The sequence below is a fragment of the Vidua chalybeata genome, chromosome 4 (assembly GCF_026979565.1).
Source record: "Vidua chalybeata isolate OUT-0048 chromosome 4, bVidCha1 merged haplotype, whole genome shotgun sequence".
In the NCBI taxonomy this organism is placed as follows: domain Eukaryota; kingdom Metazoa; phylum Chordata; class Aves; order Passeriformes; family Viduidae; genus Vidua; species Vidua chalybeata.
The window spans coordinates 26,433,592-26,456,678 of NC_071533.1; the positions used below are offsets into that span (position 1 = coordinate 26,433,592).

General features: G+C 40.5%; 1 protein-coding gene across 2 annotated transcripts in view; it reads left to right on the forward strand.

Annotated features, from left to right (window-relative positions):
* The window catches only part of MCUB (mitochondrial calcium uniporter dominant negative subunit beta), a 45,573-nt gene extending 22,527 nt beyond the window's left edge, over positions 1-23,046 (forward strand). For both annotated transcript variants that reach the window (XM_053941142.1, XM_053941143.1), the window contains exons 2-8: positions 14,511-14,586; positions 14,839-15,009; positions 18,338-18,442; positions 18,648-18,808; positions 19,509-19,712; positions 21,087-21,203; positions 22,831-23,046. In XM_053941142.1, coding sequence (XP_053797117.1) covers positions 14,511-14,586; positions 14,839-15,009; positions 18,338-18,442; positions 18,648-18,808; positions 19,509-19,712; positions 21,087-21,203; positions 22,831-22,908 — 912 coding nt within the window. In that variant the 3' untranslated portion in view covers positions 22,909-23,046. The remainder of the gene's footprint in view (positions 1-14,510; positions 14,587-14,838; positions 15,010-18,337; positions 18,443-18,647; positions 18,809-19,508; positions 19,713-21,086; positions 21,204-22,830) is intronic.
* Positions 23,047-23,087: the final 41 nt, after the last annotated feature.

A 23,087-nucleotide genomic window follows, 5' to 3' on the forward strand; every position in this document is an offset into this window, starting at 1 on the left:
TTTTTAAATTATGGTGCTAGAGACATTTTACTGATTAGCTTGGAAATTGCCTGTGGCTGGCAGCTTGGTATTTCAAAACAGAAGGAAATTCAGCTATTCACCGTTTGACAAAAGCCGAGCTCTGACTGCTCTACAGGTTTGTAAGGAAATGGGTAATCACACATAATGTAACAGAGGTATGAGATGGCAGGTTAGCTTGACGGTTAGAAAGAAGTGTTTGTTTTCTTTCTGGTTGCAAGGGATTCGTGAGCAGTCATTATGCTTGCATGGTGTGAAACCTTTTGCTGTTGTGTCTGTTGCATTTCATCTTTAATTTCTATCCTTGAAGCTAATTGTCCTTGTAAAATTGACTTGAAAGCTGTCCTCCTCCTTTTTGTAAAGGAGTAGCTCTGACACGGTGAAAGGTGCAGTAATCCATTTAAAATTCTAAAGTTTGGCAAACTGGAGGTGGGAACAAGTAAGGCCTAACTGGGCTCCCAGCATGCCAGTTTCTAACACCTCCTAAAATGTACGTCTTGAATTTGTAAACAGGATGGCACAAAAAAGACTGAATGCAGTGATGCCACACGGTTGGTGTGGCTGTGTAAGAGCTCTTACCTCCCAGTGTTTATGGTTTTGTATCCTCAGTGTCTAGAGAAAAATACAATTACTGGTAAGATACACAGATTACCCAAACAATGTTTGACCAGTGGCTTTGCTGATTGATGGAGAGGTCAGTGGTAGGAAGCTCTGTATCCTTGCTGAAATTGATTCCTTTGCATCCCATGTAATATGTAAAGGTGAGCAGAAACTAGGTTGTCGTTATTTCCATCTTAGAGGTACAGTAATATGTCCAGGGTTTTCCAGTAAGCTACCAAAACCAGTAGCTTAAAGTAGTTAAGCAAAACCAAAACTCTATTGAAACCAGTGCTGTTTCAATAGAGTTTAAAAAAAAGTAAAAGAAAGTTATAGGATGTAAAAAATAAGTTCTACCATCTGGAAACAGAGAATATAGATGACAGGTATGTCCTGTAAAGGGGCCATTGTGAAAGAGGCATGAGGATAGTAATGGCTGTATTTGAACCCTATTGCAAGGTTTTATTCAAAAGATTTTGGGGCAGATGAGTATGGGAAGGGTACTGTGAGTTTTAGGAGTACTAGGAGTATTAGTCTCCCAGTGTAACATTACTGAGTCTGGAATTCTGAATGCTGGAAAACTGGAAAGTTTTGAGTTTTCTTTAAAGAAACTACAATAATTGTTTCCAGAGAGAAAAAAGGAAATTTTACAACAAAAGCCTGAAGGTTTTCAATCTAAGTAGCTTCTTGTAGTCTACAGGTACCTACAAATAGGAGATGTTTTTGAGGCTAGAGAGTTGTTAATCTAAGCAGGTTAAACTCTGCAGATCATCTGGCTCAACTCATAGAAGAAAAATAGAGTACCTGGCCTTTTTTGATTATGCTAGTTTATTATTGTCATCTCTGATTTATGGAGAATCTCCAACATCCCTCTACTAAAGTCTTTTAAATCAAGGCAAAGATGCTTTCTGGGGGAAAATTGGAATTCCAGCTTAGGCTGAGCTTTGTGAAGAAATTGCCATGCTGTACATGTGCAGCACATCAGATAGGATCAACCTCTCTGGTCCATTCTGGCCTTAATATCTTGGGGTGTGTTTGCTGATCTGTGCTGCTCTTTTGATTGCTGATCTATATTTAATAGCTGACCAGGATAGCAAAATGTCCCCAAACCAAACAAAACGTTCTTCCTCTTCAACTAGTACGTTTTTGTGGATGTAAGTGTACCTGCCCTTCTGTGCTTGCTTGCTTAGGGTGCTTGTGAGAACCCTAAGCTGAAATAGTGTAAATGCAGTTAAAATAAGGTTTTGTCCTAAGTAGTCTTGGCTGCAGTTGTATACTGGAAATACAGAAATGGAATTAATGTATTGTGACACTTCCACACAATTCTTTTTCTAATAAAAATGTGGGAAAATAAAAACTGACAATAACCAGAGTTCTTTGCTGTCCTTATGTGTTGTTTAGGTGATCAAATCAGATATTTGATTACATTCAGTTTTTATTACTGTAAAGACATTGGTTGGGATTTTTGGGCACTACTGGAACAAATTAATTTGTGTCCCTGTTGGCTGTTGAGGTTTCAACCTTAACTAAAAAAATAAGTTTTATTCATGGAATTTTAAATGTGGGACAAAAAAGAGAAAGAATGAATCCAGTAATTGCTAGTGGTGTTATGGCACTCTCAGTTGTACTGAGGAGTGCCAGTACATCTGTATGCCATTTGTCCTCTGCTCTCTGGTATATCCTCTGAAGTCACCAACATTTTGTTTGTGATAGGCATTTACAGGTAGACCTTTCATTGTTTTGCATCCTGCAGTTCCCCTCAGCTAGCCATTAGCTGTGTATAAAGTACTCTATATGTACCTCTCACTGATATGAAAATATGATGCACCAATGTACACTTTCAATCAGATCTCTTTATCCCATGAGTGCTACATGCCCCAAGGAAACAGAAGCATTGTAGGTGATGAATGTACAAATTCCTGTATGGGTCCATATGGAAATCTCTAGTTCTGTATGCTAGAACCTGCTCTGTGCTAAGCCAAAACCCATGAGACAGACCTTGTTAAATCGCATCATCACAGAATCACAGAATCGTTCAGGTTGGAAAAGACCTCCAGAGATCATCATGTCCGGCCATTCAGTGATGTGTGTTACAGAGTATGTATGGCAAGTTATGGTTGACTACATGGTCTGCTGAAAGCCTTGTGGCTGTGTTTCCGTGCGAAGCTGAAGTTCAGAAACTGAAAACCCCGACATTTTATGATGTGCATGCAGATTTGGGGTTCTCAGTTGGTAGGCATGTGAGACTGAGGTTGAAGTGTGTGTTAACTTTAGGGTGCTTGATGCCAGGCTTAAAGACCTCAAGTGTGAAACACCTTGAGAGTACTGCTCTACCTTAAAACTTGGATGTGAATACCTTTGCCAAGTCTAAACAGTGAGACAAAACCAGAATTACCATTTGGTCTGACTTCCAGCTCACTTGCTTGCATTGGCAGCAGAAAGAAAATTGCTGCACTGTAAAATGGCAGAGAGAACGTCAGCATGGTTCTTTCACTTTTATGGATGTTAAAATCAGTACCTTTGCTGAGGTATGAAAGATATACTCCTGTAATAGACTCTTGGAACAGTCTGTGCTTTCCTTGTCCAAAGGCAGATTAGACTGGGAAAGAGCTTGCAGAAGGACTCTGGGAAAAAAAAAGCCTGAAAAGTGCAGCAAAGATGAAGAATGTATTAGCTGTTTATTAAGCCATTTTCCTAGAGAAGAGTGGTTTCTCAGTGTAGGTTGCACATCTTTTCCATGCTTCTGACAACACCTTTGTTATAACTTGATTATTCTAAGAAGGGCATATCTTTGAATATGGTGCCCACAGTGCACTTACCCTGGCAGCACTCAGGCTTTGTGGGAGACCAGGAACTCTGCACATCAATATCTGTGGTGCTCCAGTGCCCATTGTGCAGGCCACCCTGATGCTGACCTTTGTGGAAGATGAGAGTCTTTCCTCATTGATAGACATATACAGATGGAAAGTGATTTTTTGTTTGGTTGGGGGTACTTTTGTCCACATGCACAGAAAAACGTGTTAAAACTATTTTACGTGGAAATTGATTGTTGGAAGGTACTGGGTAAACACACCAAGGTGGAACAGCTCAGCTTTGCTCCTGAAGAACATTGCTCCTTCCTCTTGCTTTGGTGGTGCAGAGTGACAAGAGTGCTGTCAGGAGTGGCAGATATTAAATGCCAGTTTTGAGTAACCTCTCTAATCATATTTAATTTAAAATTAACATCCCTAATGTGCTAAAGTATCACTTGTCCCCGTAGAGGCAATGCAGGCTGTTGGCTCTTAGAGCGCTTGTTAACTGTTTCTGACTGAGTGGCTGATAAGCTGCATAATTAAATTATCTTAAATCTTACTGGAAGTTAGAAACTTGGTAGACAGACATGCGGTGTGATTGTATTTCTCTTTCCCCTAGGAAACCACACCACCAAAAAAACCCAAAACCAAACCAGGTTGTTCATAACTCTGCATAATAGTCCTACCTTAAGGTGGGACGTTTATTATAGGGGGTTTTCCCTATTCTTCTGTTGGCTGAGTTAGTAAGGCTTGGAGTTGCCCCTGATGAACTGAGAAACTTCACCTGGAAAATACTAGATCACTTGGAAATTCAGAAGTGCCAGTTAATTAGATAGATAATACAGAGCTGCCTTGCTAATGAGCTTGAAAAGCTATTAGTGCTGTGAAGACACTTAAGATTTCTTCAGAACAAGGAGTTCTTGCAGCTTCTGATACAAACCTGTACTCTACATCTTCCTTCAGATCAAAGCTTATGCAAGGGAGAAACAGAATACATAATTTTTAAGGACTAAGTGTAATTTTGAATTCTGTTTTATGTACTTTTTTCCCCAATTTACAATTAATAGCTTTCCACTAAATGGTTTGGTTGATGTATCAGAAATACAGGTTGTCCCTTTGTGTTAGTGTTTTAGGGATGAATTTCTCTGCTGTTTCAAGAGAAATTTGATGCAACATGTTAGAACACCTGTTGGCTTCCCCCAGCCTTTTTTTTTTCCCTTCATAAACTGGATTTATCTAATGCTTTACAAAATAAGATGAACTTGATATTCTTTGATGCTTAATGTCAAAATAGATTTGCAGAATATTTTCCTGGTAGGAAATCTCTTTGCATATACACATTTGTGTAATAGAAGGAAGGAGTAGCTTCAATTTCCCAGTGATCCTGTGTTAAAATTCCAAGATAAAGAACTGAGAAGTTTTCAGGTCCTTGGAATGCAAGTATGTAGTATTGCTTGCTCTGAGCAGTAAAGCATTAATGATGTGTATGTCAAAACCCACAATTCTAAGTTATTTGAAATTGACCTTTACATAGAATTCTTGTGTGAGTTTGGGTGCATGTTGGGAGGGAGGTGAAGATAAACAGTGACCACAGACCATTCATTTTCTGGGACAGCATTGTGGCTTGTTCTGGAGTACAGGCTATAAACATTTCAACCTGACGTAGAGTACTCTGTGTGATTTATTTCTCTTATATTAGAGTTTTCTTCTAGTAGTACTTTCCCTGAATAAGATGCTTGCACTTAATTAGGAGCAAGTCTAGGAACAAAACTGTGCTTTAACTTTATTAACTAAAACCTTGAGAGGATTTATTGGAGGTAGCTTAGAGAAAACTTGTCACCATGAATTCTGTCAGTGTTGCAGGCTAGAGATTCTGCTCTCTGCAGGAGTCTGATTCATAGATGGCACCTGTATTTAAGTGTATCCCAAAGATGGAGCTGGGTAAGAGGTTCTGTTTTACAATCACTGTTAGAGCAATCTGCTTGTGTTGGAAGACAAGATGACTACATCCAATATATATATTGGTGTTAATATACGCTTGAGTAGAAAAAGAGCAACAGCTTTGGGCTACTGCCTGCTTGTTCTGTGTGGCATTGAATTCTTGTTTGATGTAGCAATAAAATCCTAAAAATAGATGGAAACCCATGCAAGGGTAAACCTTGCATTCAGAAGATCCAGATTCTTGCCCTTGTCAATTGCATCAGTCTTTCAGATAGATGACCCAAACACATTAATAGAGGAAGAGGAAATAGAACTCTTAATTGGCTGGAGTTCAAAGGCTCTGGGGTGAAAAGGGAGCAGCTAACATGCAGCTTTGCTCACTTCCCCTGGGGAGGCACAGCAGGCACATCGGAACACAGGTTCTGGTCCATCCGGGGCACACATAGCCTTTCATCTTCTTCTACTGGCTGTGATTGTTTTTCTTGCGATAGTAAGCTTTAGAAAAAAACACTAGAAACCTCTACAGGAAAACTTCTTTTTTTGTTTGCTTTGCCTGCTCTGTAGAAAGAGATAAATGTGCAAGCATGTTGTAGAGAGTAAAACTGAAGGGTCAGAACAATAGCTCAGTGTATCACAACCAGTACTGGTTGTTGATTTAAAAATTTCATTGCTGTCTGTATGCTTTTTGCTTCTACTCCTGCAGGAAGAAGGTAAAAATCTGCCTGTGATGGATTTGGTGTTGGAAGTGAGTTCGCTCAGTCACTGGTTCAGCTAAATTATGTTTTTAAAACATTGATGCCAACAGCTGAAACACGGAAGTGAGTAGTATCACCAAAGCCACAGCAATTTGACGGTTTTAGATTAAAAAATCTTCTTGAATGGCAGTGGGAGAACATAGTTTTCCAAAAGAAAATTTAAAAATAAAGCAGAAATGTTTCCTTTTTGACATCTGACAGCATTTTGATGTGTCTCTTTGGGAATGGCAATGTTGAGACCTCTGTCCACAAGTATTTAGGAGTGATGGGTCCTTAGGCACAAGTCATGAAGTGCCAGGAACATACATGCTCATTGGGACCTTTGCTGAGCTATTGGGCTAGCAAGGCCTCTGCACTCTTGTCAGCACGTTTGTGTTTCATGCCAGAGTGATTGGATTTTCTAGGACCCTCTGCTGTGGCAGCTTTTCTGTCAGTAATGCTCTAGAAGCTACTTCTCCCAGCAGAGTTCTCTTTTTTGACTTTGCATCCTCATGTCTCTTGTTATCTCATTTCAGCTGAAATTTAAACAAGGTTTTTCTTGTCTGGCAATTTGAACAAATAATGTTATTCCTAGATAAGTGTTTGAGCAATTTTTTTTCTTTTTAAGAAACATGAAAGCAGCTGTGTACATTAAGATTACAGTCTTTCTAAGACATTTGTAAGAAAATGTGCAGCAAGCCCATTTTCTTATATAATAAAATAAAAGTGTATTTTTGAAAACACAGTCACTCTTGTTACTCTTAAAGTAAAGTTTTGCAATATTTCCCAGATCAGCATGCCTTCCCAAAAGCCACAGCACAAGAGCAAAGATCTGTTCTGTGGGACAAATTAAAAATCCTGTCTTGTGCTGACACATTAATCTTTTGACCTAGACTGTTTTGGGGAACAAATGATACAGCTCTTGGATGTAGACTTGCTTTTGATAAAGCAAAAATACATTTTCATTCTATAATCCCTCCCTCTCAAATTCTTAGCCCTGTCTGATTTGCAAACTACCTTTTAAGTGTTGCATCCTATCTTTCCCTCTGAAAACGAAGTAAATTGGGAAGAAAAGCCACTTTCAGACAAGCTTCATCCATTGAAACTGGATGAAGATGCGATATTTCCAATATTGTAAAACTTTAGATTCAGAAGAGATTTAAGATTTGCTTTTCTTTGTAGGAAGAGAAGAAAAAGGTTTGATAAAATAATAAGACACAATGGTATTGCTCCTAAAAATGCACTTGGCCTGCACAGCTGTCTTGGTTTCAGGCCTGTTTTTACTCTGGTTTGGAGATCAGTTTATTTTGAAAAGGAGGAATGCCTGTACCTTCAGAGTAGTCCCCAGAAGACACTGCAGGCAGATGCTGTCAGCTGATGTTCATCCTTCTCATCTCCTCAGCGCTTCTGGTGTTGCTTCTTTGCAGTGAGGAGTCACTGCAGTGACTGAAATCATACTTTTGGTTAGAGGAGGGCAAGGCTTAATTTCAGCCTGCTTTAAATGTCAGTGTTTTCAGCATCTGTTTTTATGGCTTGTCAAACCGATGTGGATGCAAATCCTGGTGCTTCCCTAGAGCTGTGCATCCACAGGTGCCTGGTGTAGAGTCAGATGACCTCAGTGAGATACATCTCAAGAAGAGGGATCTCTGCCCCTGTTGCACAATGGATTCTCTCCTCTACATGCATGCACCCAGTGGAGTGGGGTGTGCAAGTGGGCAGGGAGTGGGTGAGAGAGCACAGAGAAGTAGTGACTGAGCAGAATGCAGCTGGAGGATGCACACCTGCCCAGCAGGACATTAGATGGAAGGTCTCCCTGGCAAAACCCCTCTGCAGTGGTGGGTTTGACCTGCTGGACCTTCATAAAAGAGGTTCTTGTTGCCTCGACGTGCTTCCTATCATAGCTGTCATTTTGGTCATTGGTAATGTTTGGCTGATTAAAACTGGTGGCAGCTGTTCTTGGAATCTGAGCAGAGGCAGGAAATGAAAGATCAGCAGGGATGATAAAGGCACAAAAAATAACAGGCACATGAAACCAAAATTTTGATGGCTTGGGCTATTTTATGGGGTTTTAACAGTGCTGTAAGGCAAGTGAATTTTGAGTAAAAGCCATATGAATCCTGTATAGCTCTTGCTTCTTCAAGATCACTGGAACGTACATATTCGTGTTGAAACTACGGCTTTGTGGAAAGAGACCTGCTGGCTACTTCTTTTAAAGTTGATTTGTACTGAGGAAGGGGTTTAAAAATACTGCAGATTTCAAATTGGCTGCATTGAAAGGATTGAAATATAAGTGGATTGAAATACAAATGTTGCAATGTGGTTCATACAGTGCCTTGTGGAACAGCTGGGAAAAGGTATTCACTGCATGGCCCATTTGAGACAGGAAAGCTGTCCTCTTTTTTGTTTTTTTTTTTTTTTGTCCTAGGAAAAGGAAATGTATCTTGAATACTTCCAGGTGTCAGAAGTATCTTCCCTGGCTGAAACTGGTGTATTGGTATAGGGGTGTTTTGACAGACTAAGTGATGTGTCTGTTGCAAGGATTTTGTTTGTTTAACTTAAGCTGGGTTTCCAGAAATCTGAGCCATGGCTAAATCTGAGCAATGTGCTCTGAAGCTGCTGCTTGCATTGAGGCTGTTGTTGCATGATCATCTAAATCAGTTCTAGGACCAGTGAAGAAACAATGACAATCCTTTAAGTGTAAGAAGAGACAAATGTAAAGTTAATAAGAGAGAAATCTGTATCTCAAATGGGCACTTGTAAGATAATTGTAGGCAGTTGTTAGGGCTCCATATGTCTTATTTTCCTGATTATGTAGGATTGCTTACAAAATCAGCAGAGAAATTTAATAGCAGATATCTCCAAAATGGCTTTAGTGACTCATTTTAAAAAGGGAAATACCTTCAGTGTACTTCTTGTAAACTTGATCGGAACAATGATTCATTTTTGGTTAGCTTGGTTGTGCATGATCTACAAGCTCAGTAGACTGTTGCAGCACTTGCTTTTTTTCCTCCTTTCCCTTGGTTTTAAATAATTCTGAAATGTCTGTAGATTATCCTGAAACTGCAGATTGTTATTCTGTAATTAATTAATCTCAGTTTCCCTCAAAGAATCAGGAGCCGACATCATTCATCTGCAGAGAACTTTTAAGTGTGTTTGTCAGAAAAACATGTAACTCACTATAGAAAGTATACATAACTATTTATAACACATTCCTTCACTGAACCATGGCTAACACGTACCTGCCCTCATTTTTCTCCTGCCCTTTCAAGCAGGCAGCATCCAGGGAGGTGACTTGTCCTGCTCTCTGCTTCACAAAGTGGGTGAGATCAGCACATGAGGAGAACAATAGATACTGAGAATGTTGGCTTGTCTGGTGACACTCAGGGGGAAAAAAGGCCCCAAAATTCATTCTTAGGCATTGCAACTACTCGTTTCCCCCATGAATTGTCTCTTCCTGCTCCTTTCCTGCAGTCCTTTTCAGTAGCTGTGTGGAAGGAGCTGTTACCAGGCTTGGACAAGGACTCCAGGAGATAACTGAGCTCTCCTCTTCTGCCTGTAGCACTATATTACTATGGAAAAGCATACTGCAAGATGTGTTTTAATTACAGTGTATTTTACTGCAGTGTAATTAAGGGTAAAATGCTTGTGCTTTGTGGAGTAGGGCATTTTATTATTGTGCTTTTCCGTATCAGATTCTTACCATTGCTTCAGAGAGAAGGAAATGAGAATGGGGGAGACCATTCACATAAGAGTCTGCATTATTTTTTGTGAAGGCTACTCATGAGTTTAACTTGAGGCAGTCTCAAAAGGGTCTCACACTGAAGAAATATATAGTACATCACTTTGCAGTATTGCATGTCCCTTCAGGAAGAGGGCAGACAGAGTTGAACTGACTCTTTTTTGGTTGCTTTCCCTAATAAATACAAGGTATTGGGAACTCAAATGTTGAAGGAGTGTCAGAGTGTTACATTTTTTAGTGCTGTTGAAATAACAAACAAAAACTACCATATCTTCCAAGATGTATATAAGCAAAGACAAAAAATTCAAAAATATGATTGCTGGCTAGCTGCATTTTGATTCAGACTTGTTACAATATTTTGGTATGGTAAGTCAAAATTAAGTAAACAGTAATTCAGAAAGTGTCCTAATAACATTTTTTGTAGAATTGTGTATTGAAGATTACTTTTTTGTGTGAAAAATATTTTATTTCTATGCTCTCTCTCTCTTCCCACCCACATGATAATGTTCTGCAGAACAGAAGTTATGGTTCCTGATGAGGTTACTCTTTGTATATGTAGTGCTGAGGAAGATCAGAGGCTTTCATGTTGCCTCATATACTGGTAATGATACTAATTTCTTAGAAATAACTGGTCAGAAGTGAATTTGAGTTTAAGTTTGCCGGAACAATCACTCAAGATCATAAGAGGTAGATTATTTGTAACAGCTAGCTCCAGAGATTGCACTGTAGGTAGGTTCAGTCATTTACAACTCTCAAGAGTGAAAAATACAGTATTTCTATTCCAGTCTCTCCCACTTGTCATGTCTGGCTGCCTGGTTTTCCAGCTCAGTTATGATGCTGCTGCATTAGTCCCTAAAACTTTGCTGAAAATCACCAGCAGAATGTTGAAATTTACACTCTTGACTTTAACAGTGGCAAATTCTCTGCTGTTAGAGACCAGAGGCGCCCTTAACGGAGGAAGTTATATTAAAATACTTGCATATATACTTGCGTATATATTTTCTATTTTATACCAACTGGTATTTTTAACAGACTATGTTGGATTATTTTTATCACAATTAACAGTCTACGCCTTAAATTCTTAAGAGTTTTCACTCCCAGGAAAGTCCATGCCTTGAACTGAGTCAAAAGATAAGGCCAACTGCTGCTTCCATGTATTTTGCATTATATATATATATATATATATATATATATATATATATATATATATATATATATATATATATTGCAGGTACAGCTGAGGGGGAAGGAGTGTTTCACAACTAAATGCTGTTCATAAGCCTTTGACTCCTGAACATAATTGTGGTTGTGTTAGAAGTGTTTTAGCCAGATGTCATGACACGTGTGTGTGCAAATTGCAGAAAGCTGTAGAATAGCTTGCTTAGCCTTTGTGAGGTTAGAGGAGTTAGCCAAGAGGCACGCACTGGCATATAGAAGAGTTGTTGTAGTATGCTGTGCTCCTTACAGTATCTCAGAGGTTGTGATGCACTTAATTCAGGGCACACAGTCCTGTTTCAGCTCCCACTCATGTTGTGAGGGCAGTCTCTCTGTTTTGGTCCCTTAGTTCAAGTCCTCCTTGTAGCTGTGATGCTTGCTGACTGACATTTCTTTTCCAGGGGTCGGATAGGGGTCATTCCAGGCATCTCAAAAGGAGCACAATGATTTGGCTGTAGGGCACAAGCTAATGGTTTAATAACTTCACTGAAAGTGGAGATTTAAATCTGGAAACAGGGGGAAAGTTAACCCAGCCCTTCAGGCTTCCCAATTCATCAACCTAGAGATAATATGGAAAGATAATTATCTGCATATGAGTTAAACTCCATGGCTCTGTGGCTTTTGCTTTTTTATTCTTTGCAGGTGATTTTAATGGGTAGGCTGCATTTGAGACAATCTGAAAAAAACAAGCTCCAAAATATAGAGATTCTTTCAATTGATCATGAATGGTAATGTCAAAATCTAAAGAATAATAAAATGAACTGCTGTAAAGATCTTATTTCAAGAAATGTGATTTAATTTAATAAGTATTTTAAATTAATATATTAAATATATCTAAATATTTTGATTTCTATCGATGACTGCATTGCTTCTTCTATAAGTAGATAATTAATTTCTTTTGTTGGGGTTTTGGGTAGCCTTGAAATACAGGCAGGGTGCAGTTCATTGCTTGGGGCATGTTAGGTGATCAGTATCTAGATACTGATTGCAAAGTTTGCAAAACAATTAATTCCTTATTATCCCTCTTATATCCTCCTGAAGAAACAAGAATTGCTGTTATGTTCAAAGCTACTGGGTTTTCCTGCATGCTGTTCCGAAACTGATCCTGTTTTGAGGGCTGTCTCCCTGCTCCAGGCTGTATTCCTAAATGTTTTGTGAGTGCAGGTGCCCCCTGTAAATGGGATAGGAACTGGTGAGCTGGGCTGTGTCCTGCCTGGCTCCAGTGAAAGTCTCTTGTTCTGCTGAAGAAACAAGACAAGTTACCAGATGCTTCCTTAGCTCTGGGTGGCTGTGTTCTGGTTTGAAAGCAAAACCAGTGAGAGACTCTTAAGTCAGAAATACAATTTATTAGGGAAAGGAAAAAAACCCCAAAATATAAATGCAATAATACAAAAGGAAAACCACTGACAGATTCAGAATACAACCTGATGCCCCTTTGGCCACTGTGTCGGTAGCAGTCCAAATTGGAATCGCTACAGTCCTCCTGGAGTGGCAGATGTGGTTCTGTTGGAGCAGTGATCCTGTAGAAGGGTGTAGTCTTCCTCTGAAGGTCCAGTGGAAAAACCCCAGCTGTTGCTCTTGGGAACCAGTGGAAAGACTGCCTCTGATGTCCCCAAAACCCAGAGTATATCCAGTTAGGAATGCTTGGCTTGTCCCTCTGGGCAGAGCATCTTCACAATGGGATGTTACAGTTCTTACCAGTCAGGCAGTGGCATTCAGTAGCCCATTATCAGCAGATGTCTCCCCTGAGAGAGGATTGGTTGTGAAAGAGATAAGGCAAACTGCTCACTTAACAGAAGACAACTGCCATACAGATGGGAAATGGAATACATCTTGCTTCTCAATCTGGGACAGGCTGTCAGCATTCCTGTACTCCTACTATCTACCTTTTTTTGAGCAATGTTTTTGTGTTTAAGATATTCTGCTATTTGGTCTAGGTTTCTGACTGTCTTTGATACCTGGAGATTACAACACACAGATTTCAGTGTTGAAAACTCACAGAATTACTTACTTTCTTTAAATCCTGAAAAGTGCTTGTTCCAGATATAAAGTTAGGGCAGCGTCAGCATCTTTAAAACACACAGATTCATTTATAGATTTTTTTAAATTTAACGTAATAGCATATTCCTATACAGACATCCAAAGCTGTATTTCTTTAAAAACAAATAAATCATGTGAATGTGGTGAGCATTGTTTGGCATACTGAATAGCCAGGGCCTTGTGCATTTACAGTTTTGTTTTCCTGCCTTGTCAAAGAATATTATCTTGCAGACTCTGAAATGTTTTGGCCTTCAGAAAGATGAGCTGTAAAGCTCACTGGGGGAAAATCGATCCTTATCATCTCATTCCACATTGTTTTCCACCTTCCCCAGCTATATGATAATATATCATATTTCAAATCCCAGGCCTTGGTCCAGCCCAAGTGTGGTTTTTGTAACCAGTTTGGTCAGGGATGTGATTTCCCTTCTTTTACCTATTACTCTTAGTTTATAGCAAAAACATCTGCTGTGTGGAATCCTTGCAATAAAATTGTCCCTCCCCTTGTGCAGGAGGATTAGCTGTGGGTTCAAAGGACATTGTACCTTCCACAGCCTGGGCGGACAGCTTTAAGTAATGGGTCTAATCAGAGCAGTTTGTCTTCTGTGTTTTGATATGATTGTGTTGAAGTGTATTGATGGTTCTCCCCAGTGGCTCTGGAAGGAGCAAGATTTGGTGTGTAACTCTGCAGATTCAAAAACCCGCTGTCATCACTGTCCTGCGGCGGAGAGGGTTCTCTCTGCATCTGGCTGTGCTTCCTTAGTGTTGTACTGAACACTGGTGCTGTACTTGCACCAGCATCCCTCAGCATGCAGTTGATGCCACTCATATTTAAAACATAAAGGATCTTCAAGCTGTATTGTTGTTATTGTCTTTTAGCAGCACAAATCTCAACAGCCAGCTTTGGTATACAGTATATAACTATGAAGCAACAGGTAGTGACCTCAGTACCTTATTATTTTATTTGTGATTGTTGTTCACGATTCAGCAGTGAGTCTTCACTGAAGCCATGCCCTCTGTTAGAAGTTACACTGTGAAATTCTGCCTTTAGGTGCCACGAGGTAGAGGTTTTTCAAGAGGCTGTTTTGTGGGGAGAGGAGAGGTTTTATTGCAAGAGTTGCATGAAGCACTTCAATGCAAATTTTTTCCTTTCTTTTCTTCCCCTGCTCTTTTTTCCTTGAGTTAATAAAACCACAATAGACAAAAAGTTTTTCTATGGGCAATACCGTAATACCTTTAGCAGAAATTCTGCTTTCTATAAGGATGGTTTCACCTTTTTCACAGAATTGCCAAGTAAGGGATTTTTCTTCAGGCAGACATCTCTGATGTCAGATCACAGGGAAGCAGATCACCGTGACAGGCTGGGTGCTGCCTTTAACCGGGTACACTTTGCATCCCAACTATTCTAAGGCAAGTTCCCTTGTGTCCGTGCTGCAGGTGAGGCTCTGGAGGCACACCGGAGGTTGGAGGGGCCGGGAAGGAAAGCCTTACAGCACGCTGGTGCCATCTGATGGTAAGCTTTCACAGCAACTTTTCCCCCTTCCCTGTAACAAGCTTTTTATTTATTTTATGAGATGTAAGGTCACATTAGTTGCATGGCTTTATATATATATTTTCCAGAAATTCAAGTACTATATTAATGTTTTTAATCTAGAAATGTTTTGTGTAATTTTCCTTATTTATCCTGTGTTTTAAAAGCAGCTTTACATTAAACTACAATCTACAACACAACTTTTTCACTTAGTTTTCTTTTTTTACCCCCCAGAAGTAACTATTAATTACAGACATGGTCTTCCTGTGATAACTCTTATGCTGCCCTCAAGAAGTGAACGCTGTCAGTTCACTGTCAAGCCAGTAGTGACCACTGTAGGAGCATTCCTGCAGGATGTGCAAAGAGAAGATAAAGGAATTGAGAGAGCTGAAGTCTTTGCAACAGGTATCTTGTATTTCTGTTATTCCCTGAAATAAATGCATTCCATTTCAAATGGACTGTACTTCTCTTCTGGAGCATAAGTTCAGTCCTCCATCAGGTTTAGCGCTGATGCTGTTGGAGTAGCTCTTGAATGCTTCTAGGGTTTATTGTTGTTTCAGAGTTGATAACTGAGTCCTCTTGAAAAGGCTGATTAAAAACACAGAATTGGATCTATTACTGGAACTCTTCTTTTATCCCAGTAGCGTCCTCTGTTACCTTTTTCAATTAGTTTTTCTTTGTAATGCTGTCTTTAAATAAGTACCTCCTGATTTCCTTGATGTCTCTTTCTTCCCTTGTCCCCCATGATCATTCTGAAAAGACAACCTGTCGGGCTATTGAATGTGATGCCTGCCAGTTCTTCAGTGTTACCAAGAGCTAAAAGAATTCATTTGTCTTACTACAAACTTGGGTATGAAAAACTCAAGAGCTAAGCAACCAGATGATGTGTGCAATAATAAAGGACAGTTTTTTAAGACATTGAGGAGATTTCATTTATCAGCTGGAGTACAATATTTCAGGTTGAAAGGACACTGATTGCTAGGGTCAAAGGATAACTGGTATTTCAGCATTGGTATGACCTTTCCTCCTTGTAATATCCTGTTTATCCCATTGTCCCAAGTCTTCAGATAATTTTTCTCAAGCTTTGCTCACTGTTCTCTTCTATTTTGTCTCTTTGGCTTGTCCGTTGATAAAACTAACATTGAGTTAACCTTATTCTCCATTTTATTTCCAAGAAAACTTGATTTGTATTTTGGCAGTGCTCTTGCAACCCCTGCCCTGGTACTAGAGGATTCAATCTTAAAACTAGAATTGGGATGTAGGGTTTTTTGTCTGAATCTGGTAGAATAGGCACTTGAATTTGGCTGATTAAAAGCATCTATTTCTCCCCTTCCCCACTCACACCCCTACAAAGAAAGAAAAATAAGGATACCTACATATATCTATGGAAAGATTTATTTAACAGCAGGTAATACATAAGCAGAAGAAAGGATGGTGTTAATGAAAGCTGGCCCAGTTTCATAGCTAGGTGGATTCATAACATTCTTTTCTTTCTGCTTGATACTTAGAGAGGGCTGCAGGGGCTTTTAAAGAAACTGAAAATAGATTGATGTTCCCAGAAGGTCAGAAAGCCACAGATCTAAGAGAAGCTGCTTTACTGTCCTTTATGGGCACATTTAGTAAAACAGGAAAATACCCAATTTATTGGGTAATTTATTGATATCCTCTGGAGCAATGGAGATGTGATCTGTGTGGATCCCAGTGTGTACATGAGCTTCAGGAGCTTCGTGTACACGGGAGCTTTGGTGTTGGGTTTTTTTGGTCTTTGTTTTGACAGTGTCTGCTAGGGAGTAAAAATAGAAAATTCTCTTGAAGTTAATTTCCTAAAAAGACTCTTTATCTTCAGAAGCCACTGTAAGAAATGGTCGTTGTGAGCAGCTGGCCTTCCCCTTAATACAGAGGTTTTTCCCTACAAAGGATTTCTTAGTGGGGTGGGGCAGAACTTGTGCTGGCAGCAGTTAACCTTTGGGTACTGCTGTTGTGCAGACATCCAGGACAGGAGTGTTTGGGATTCACTGCTGGATCGCTTTCCTCTCTGCTTTGTCAGCAAAATCTAACTATTCCTGCTTCAGTGCAAACATGGGTCACTTGGGAAGCACGAGGTAATTCCTGTAAGAAACCTGCAAATCTGGCATTTTTGGCCTGGACAGGTAGCAGATTCCAAAGCAGAGATGAATTTGAGTTGTTTTCACCTCGTCTGATCTGTTTAAATACACCCCCATCCCTTCTGATTTGGGAATACTTGGATTAAAACAGTGATTCAAAATAGTTCACTGCTCTGTATTTGTCAAGTGCCAGGCAATTGTAATGTTATAGAACAGCTGAGATATTTAATTCATTAGGAAACTGATACCGTAAAGAGAAACTATTGGTCAAGTACTGAGAGTTGAACTTAAAACATCAATTATTAAAGAAAAATTATGAAGCCTTGATTTAGTGTAGACACACTTCTGTGTCATTTAACCATTAAATGAAATGTAACCTTAACTGAAGTCATCAGTGCTGTGTATGATGAGTCGCTTTCATTATCTGTGGATTTGATTTTCATCCTGCATACCTTTTGTAGACAAAAAATGACCGTTTGTCCACATTGGAACACTTGTGTTTAGGTACGGGAATTAAAGTAGCCTTTGCTTAAAGCGTGTGAAGAATTTTCTAAAATATAATACCTCCCTTTCCTTAAAACTTCTTTTCAGTTAATATAAGGTTGCACATGCTAATAAATCAGTGGTGTATTCAGAACATCCAGACCAAAGAACCTGTCTGGCACTTCTTTTGAAAAGGATTTTTCCCTTAAATGTTATAGAAAGAGTTATAAATGTCACCTTAATAATGTGCATGCAAATGAGCCTTGATATTTTATTACACTGGAAAAGAAAAAAGAAATGAATGGATAGGCACATTACAATTTTGGGTTGAAAGTGACTGGCTTCTGGGTTTGCTTTGCTACCCACACAGAGTGGGCAGGTGAGCCAGCTGGGGCATTTGCCTGCAGAGTTCAGTAGTCTAAGCCTCATCAGATGGGGCCTGAGGACAGGGTTCTCTGTACAAATAATTGTGGATGTGGGGTTGACTGTGGAGCCTTTCTGTAGTGGATGTGTGAGAACAGGTGGAGGAGCTGAGGCAGTAGCACTGTGACAAATACCTACATACAAAAATCTTGGTATTTTGTGGCCTGTTTGGTTATTCATCTTGGGAGTAAAGCTGCCTAGCTCTTGGCAAGGACAGGGGAAGGTGCCTTTTTTGTGTTTAGAAAAGGAGAATCATCTCAAACAGCTACTGTGGGGCAGCTGCTCCATGGTTTTTCAAACCCTCGTGCCAGAGTGATGTGTCCAGTGGTGTGTGGCTCTGGAGGCTGTGGTTGCTCCTGGCAACCACAGTTACATGAGTAGTAGTTCCTGCTAATTAATCCACTTGATTTTTGGTAGGAGCTGTAAAATTGCATGTCAAATTTGTGGGGTACCATACATGTAAATTTCTGCATTAAAGAAGAAAAACAACCAAAAACATAGAAAAGGGTTCTCCAGAGAATCAAAATTCAACTCCATTCCCTGCACAGGACAGCCCCAAGAATCACACCTTCTGAGTGTTTAGTATTATCTACCAGCTCTAAAAGTAGAGTTGCTTCCAAACATTATTAGTGAAGAACCCCAGCACTTTTCTGCAGGGTTATCTGCTAATGTTTAAAACTCCTCATGATAAGTGATCTAGAACTGAAATCTTTCTTCTGCAGATGGTAGCAAGGTCTCTGATGCAACCTTAATGGAGGTCTTATTGAAGAATGACTTTAAGCTTGTTATCAACAACACAGCATACAGTGTGTCACCTCCTGTAAAAGGTAAGAGCAATCCTTAATAACTGGTCATCTCACTTCATTTAGTGAAAGGCGTGGGAAGTATCAGAAAACTGGGACCTGGGAGAAAGGTGTTTCTCTTTGGCTTTGTCTTTTTACCTTTGGATGGTCCTGCTTTTGGGGTTGGAGGTGAGGAGAGAATGAAGGGTATATTCTTGAAATGGTTATATGACAAATATTTTCTTTTCAGATAAGCTGAGTAGTGAGCACGCTACTGATGTGGAAGATATCAAATCGTTGGTTCACAGACTGTTTGTGGCTCTACATTTAGAAGATCATCAGATCAGGAAAGAGAGAGAATTGCTACAGAAGCTGGACCATCTGAAAGAACAGCTGCTGCCTCTTGAACAGGTTGGAACGTGGGGGTACTTTTTTTTTTAAACTCAAAAGCTTTTTCTTTCATCAGAAGTAAGTCCTGTGACAGAAGAAAATCAGTATGAATGGCTAGGGTGTGTCTTTTCTGTTTGTTATGTAAACGAGGTCAACTCAGGTAGAATGCAAATTCTTTTCAATTCAGTTATTTTTCTACCTGTTGAGGACATTAATAGGGTAGAAGCCACAACACCTGGAGAAAGCTGTCATGAACATGGCTAGTATTGAGATTAAAAGGCCATTTGTTGAAATGTTGTTGAAAGTCATCTGTTGTTTTATGAGTTCTGAATACCCATGACAGCAAAAAAAACACAATAGTGGACTTGACATCATCCATGGCTTAGGGTAGTGGACAGCAGGACTCCTGCTTTATGAGGGTCAGCCTTAGTGTTATGCAGAACTGCCTGGAATGTAAATGGAAATCAAACAGACATAGATCCCTAGTAGTGCAAAGGGGAGATTAAAAGGAGGGATTCTTGGTGCACAATGGCAAGAAGATCTGGTTGCCCTTGGACTTTAGTACTTTTATTTTCTCAGCAGGGTAAGTCAGTAAGAGGTGTTGGTAAGTGATCCTGAGAAAGGATCTAGCCCAGGGGGAGAAAACATAGTTGAGGAGCTGTTCATCAGAGGAGTACTCATGTTTATTTGAACAGGTTTCTTCTGCATTTCTTTTCTTCAGATGAAAGCCAGAATCATGGAGAGTGCAGATGCAAAAACCTCCAGGCTTTTATGGGTTGGCCTAGCCCTGATGTCAACTCAGGGGGGAGCGCTGGCATGGCTCACGTGGTGGGTCTACTCGTGGGACATCATGGAGCCAGTCACGTACTTCATCACCTACGGGAGTGCCATGGCTTTCTACGCCTACTTCGTTCTTACCAAGCAGGTGAGTCCTTGTCTTCTAAATGTCTGGAAAATGGAAAAGGAGGAAAACTGAGTCTGTGAATCACAATGTTTGAGCTCTGATGAAAGCAGAATTCAGTAAGTGGCTTTGCCATCAGACAGGGGCTTATTTGATCCCTAATGCAGCTGGATACAAACGTTACATCATGCAGAATCAAGCAGGTTCTGCTGCACATGAACTGCAGGCCAGCTACTGAGCATAACTACTGTTGGTAAGATTTCATAACCTGGAATGAAAAGTGAGTAAAGAAGTCTCTCCTTTAAAATGTTTGTAGATCACTTTGCATAGTAAATGGCACTTTGCTCACTGCAGTAATGGGAGAGCAACTGGTAGTGCTGTGCCAGTTTATGAATGCTGCCTTACAGCAGCAAATCACCCAACAGTAGTTTTTATTTGCTGGAGTTTGTGTATATACAGTGCAGGGTACCAAACTGTTTGGAACTCTGGCAGTTACATTACTGAAATACACTGAAGTGTATTTGGTGCCTGAAAAAATGTTATTGCTCCGCTCTTCATAATCGGACCACATTTCCATGACCTAGAATGAACAGAGGTAAATCTAGGACAGCTGAAATGAGGCAGGCATTGTGTAGAAGCTTAAAGTTTGCTGAGATCTTAACTTAGCTTCACAATACAGACTTGTTCTGAAATCCTGTTAAGACTTTGAGAAATGTTTCTTTTTCCTGTTTTATCTCTGTACTTTACTCTCAAAGTGGATATCTTGATGTTGAACTTTCTATGATGCAAAACTCTTTTTGTTGTGGAAGTATGTAGAAGAGTAACCAGTACTTTCTTCCATTATACGAACAGATCTATAGACTGTGTGAGAAATTAGGTTCCTTCTGTGAAAAGGGGAGATGTATCTCTTTTTATGAAGAGCTGGCTCAGAATGCGAGTTTTACTCCTTCTGACTGGTTTTTAAGAAGGGCTAAGCCATTCCTACTTTTTGTGAGTAGATGAAGAGATTACTACTTGGCTTTTTTGAACAGCTGCTGGCGCCATTGCTTATTTCAAATAAGTCCTCAAGAAGTAGTTCCTGAATTTTCTCTGACTCCTTGTCAGAGACTCCATTGGCTGAGTAGACTCCATTGGCTGAGGTGGCTCCAGTCATGAAGATCACCCTATGTCTTTATTATAACTGAAAATCCCTTCAGACATGACAGAAATTACTCCTACTATGTGTTTAAAAAGCCCTATGACCCCCGTAAGAGCAGCATTTCATATGTAGCCTCTTTACAAAACATACTTAGGTGCTGGACAAGGTAAGTCTTCCTGAAACAGGCTGAGTTTCTAATGTGCTGACCTCTACTCAGTTTCTTTGCTAACCACAAATCCATGTCCTCCTTCCTTCCCCAGGACTACATTTATCCTCACGCTAAGGACAGGCAGTTCCTCCACTACTTCTACCGCAAATCCAAAAAGCAGCGTTTTAATGTGGAACAATACAACAAGCTCAAAGACGACCTAGCAGAGGTATTTAAGTGCAGTTCTGCAATAATGATGCAGCTTCAGGCTTAAGACTTTCTCAGTAAACTCTCAGCTAACAGAAGATTGACCTCACAGCTTGCTACCAAAACTCTATATTGCTTATCAGCCAGTTTCAGCTGTTCAGATAATTTTACAATGTTTTCCTTTGATGTATAAACTACTTCTGTAGGTCATCAGAAAGGGAGACCTTAATGAATTTAATTTAAAACAAGTCAGTTTATCAGCATGACATCTATTTTTTGCATATTCTAATTAATGTTGCGTTTTTGGCCATTTAATACAATAGCTGCATTTATTTTGGGCACAGTATGTTTGCTGCACTGCTGTGGTAAACCAATTTCCTCCCTTCCTTGGAAGGAGATTGCCTTGCAGAGTGTTCAGCATTTAACATCATAAGCTTATTCCATAGGTAAAAGACTTAGATTTACAGAATATGGGTGATGGGATGGTGCGGCGTGGGTTTTCGCTCTCCCCAGCTGCACGCAGCTCTTGGGAGCCCGGCTGTGGCGTAGCTTCCACATGCTGCCGGGGTTTGCTGCCGCGGGTTCCCGGACACGGCTCCGTGTCTCGGGCGTGTGGGCTGGCCAGCCTCTGTTACCGTGCGCTAGGAACTCGGCAAAGAGGTAAGGAATTTGTCCATTTACTCCATGCTTGGCAGGAATGGTTTATTGGTCACACGTGGCGCGGTGCGATGGAAAGACGCGACCGCTCCCGACACTCGCATGGGAGAAAATGGCACCTGGCTGCCGGCAGGATAGGGTTTTATGGAGGGGCGGGGCGAGAGGATCCACGGCCTGCCGGCCAATAGGGGCGGTTGCCGTGGCGGTGACGCCAGCAACAGCGACCAACCAGAGAACCCCGCAGGGGCGGGCACCGAGCCGCGGGCTGAGCGGGATCGTGTGGCTTGGGGTGGCCAGCACGGGGTTTCCCGGGGCCGGACGGCAGGGTGCTTACAGGAGCGGCACAGGGGGAAGGTCCGGCAGCGTGGGGGCAGAAACCGCGGGGGGGGAACAACACAGGGGAAACGCAGGATTACAGAACTTGACTTATTTTAACATAAATCAAAAACCCTAATCTAAACCCAAACTCCAGGATGCAACAGGATGGAAAAGGTGAAAAGGTGGTATGTACACCTAGAAGAAATTTGGTGGCCTTCATGAAATAGTAGTAGCAGATCTCTCACTCCTCAGTTATTACTCCTCCATCCCATCTTGACAGCCCTGTGTTTAATGTCTTCAAAAAGAAAATGGAACTACTTCTAATTTTAGCTCAAAACCCAGAGTTCAGGGTGTAATTTCATGTGCCATAGTTGACATAATGTTAAAAGTTTGATGCTTTTTTGGTGGCCTGGGGGTATGAATTTTTTACTTGTCATTTCAGGAAAATAATACTTTGAGGTGTGATTGAGTGGGTTGATGGGCAGGGTTCATGCTTCTCTCTGGAGACTGCATGAGTTGAGCAGGTCTGTCAGTGTTCAGCATCCTCTGTTTGATTGGTTTGGTTCCTTGCCTAAGACCAGTGCTTTCTGAGAAAAGAAAGACAGCGCATGTGTGAAAGAGGAGAAAACAGAGGCTGCAGAAGGATGAAGTCTCCCTCTCTCTTTCATTGGCAGGCAGAAGAATCCCTGAGGCGTCTGCGCCAACCTCTGCGCCTGAGGCTTCCCATCCAGGAAATCAACGACAAGGACTGAGTTTGGTTTTGTGTATATTAGAGATGCCCTTTCAAAGCTGATATGAACATTTAGTTACTCCATAGCACCTGGGTATTTTTGACCACTGAAGTTTTGAAAGTTGCAATAAATAGCTTTAAAAGTTATTTGTTCACTTGATGGTTTGGGTTTGTTTTGCTTGTTTGGTTTTTCTTTAGAGC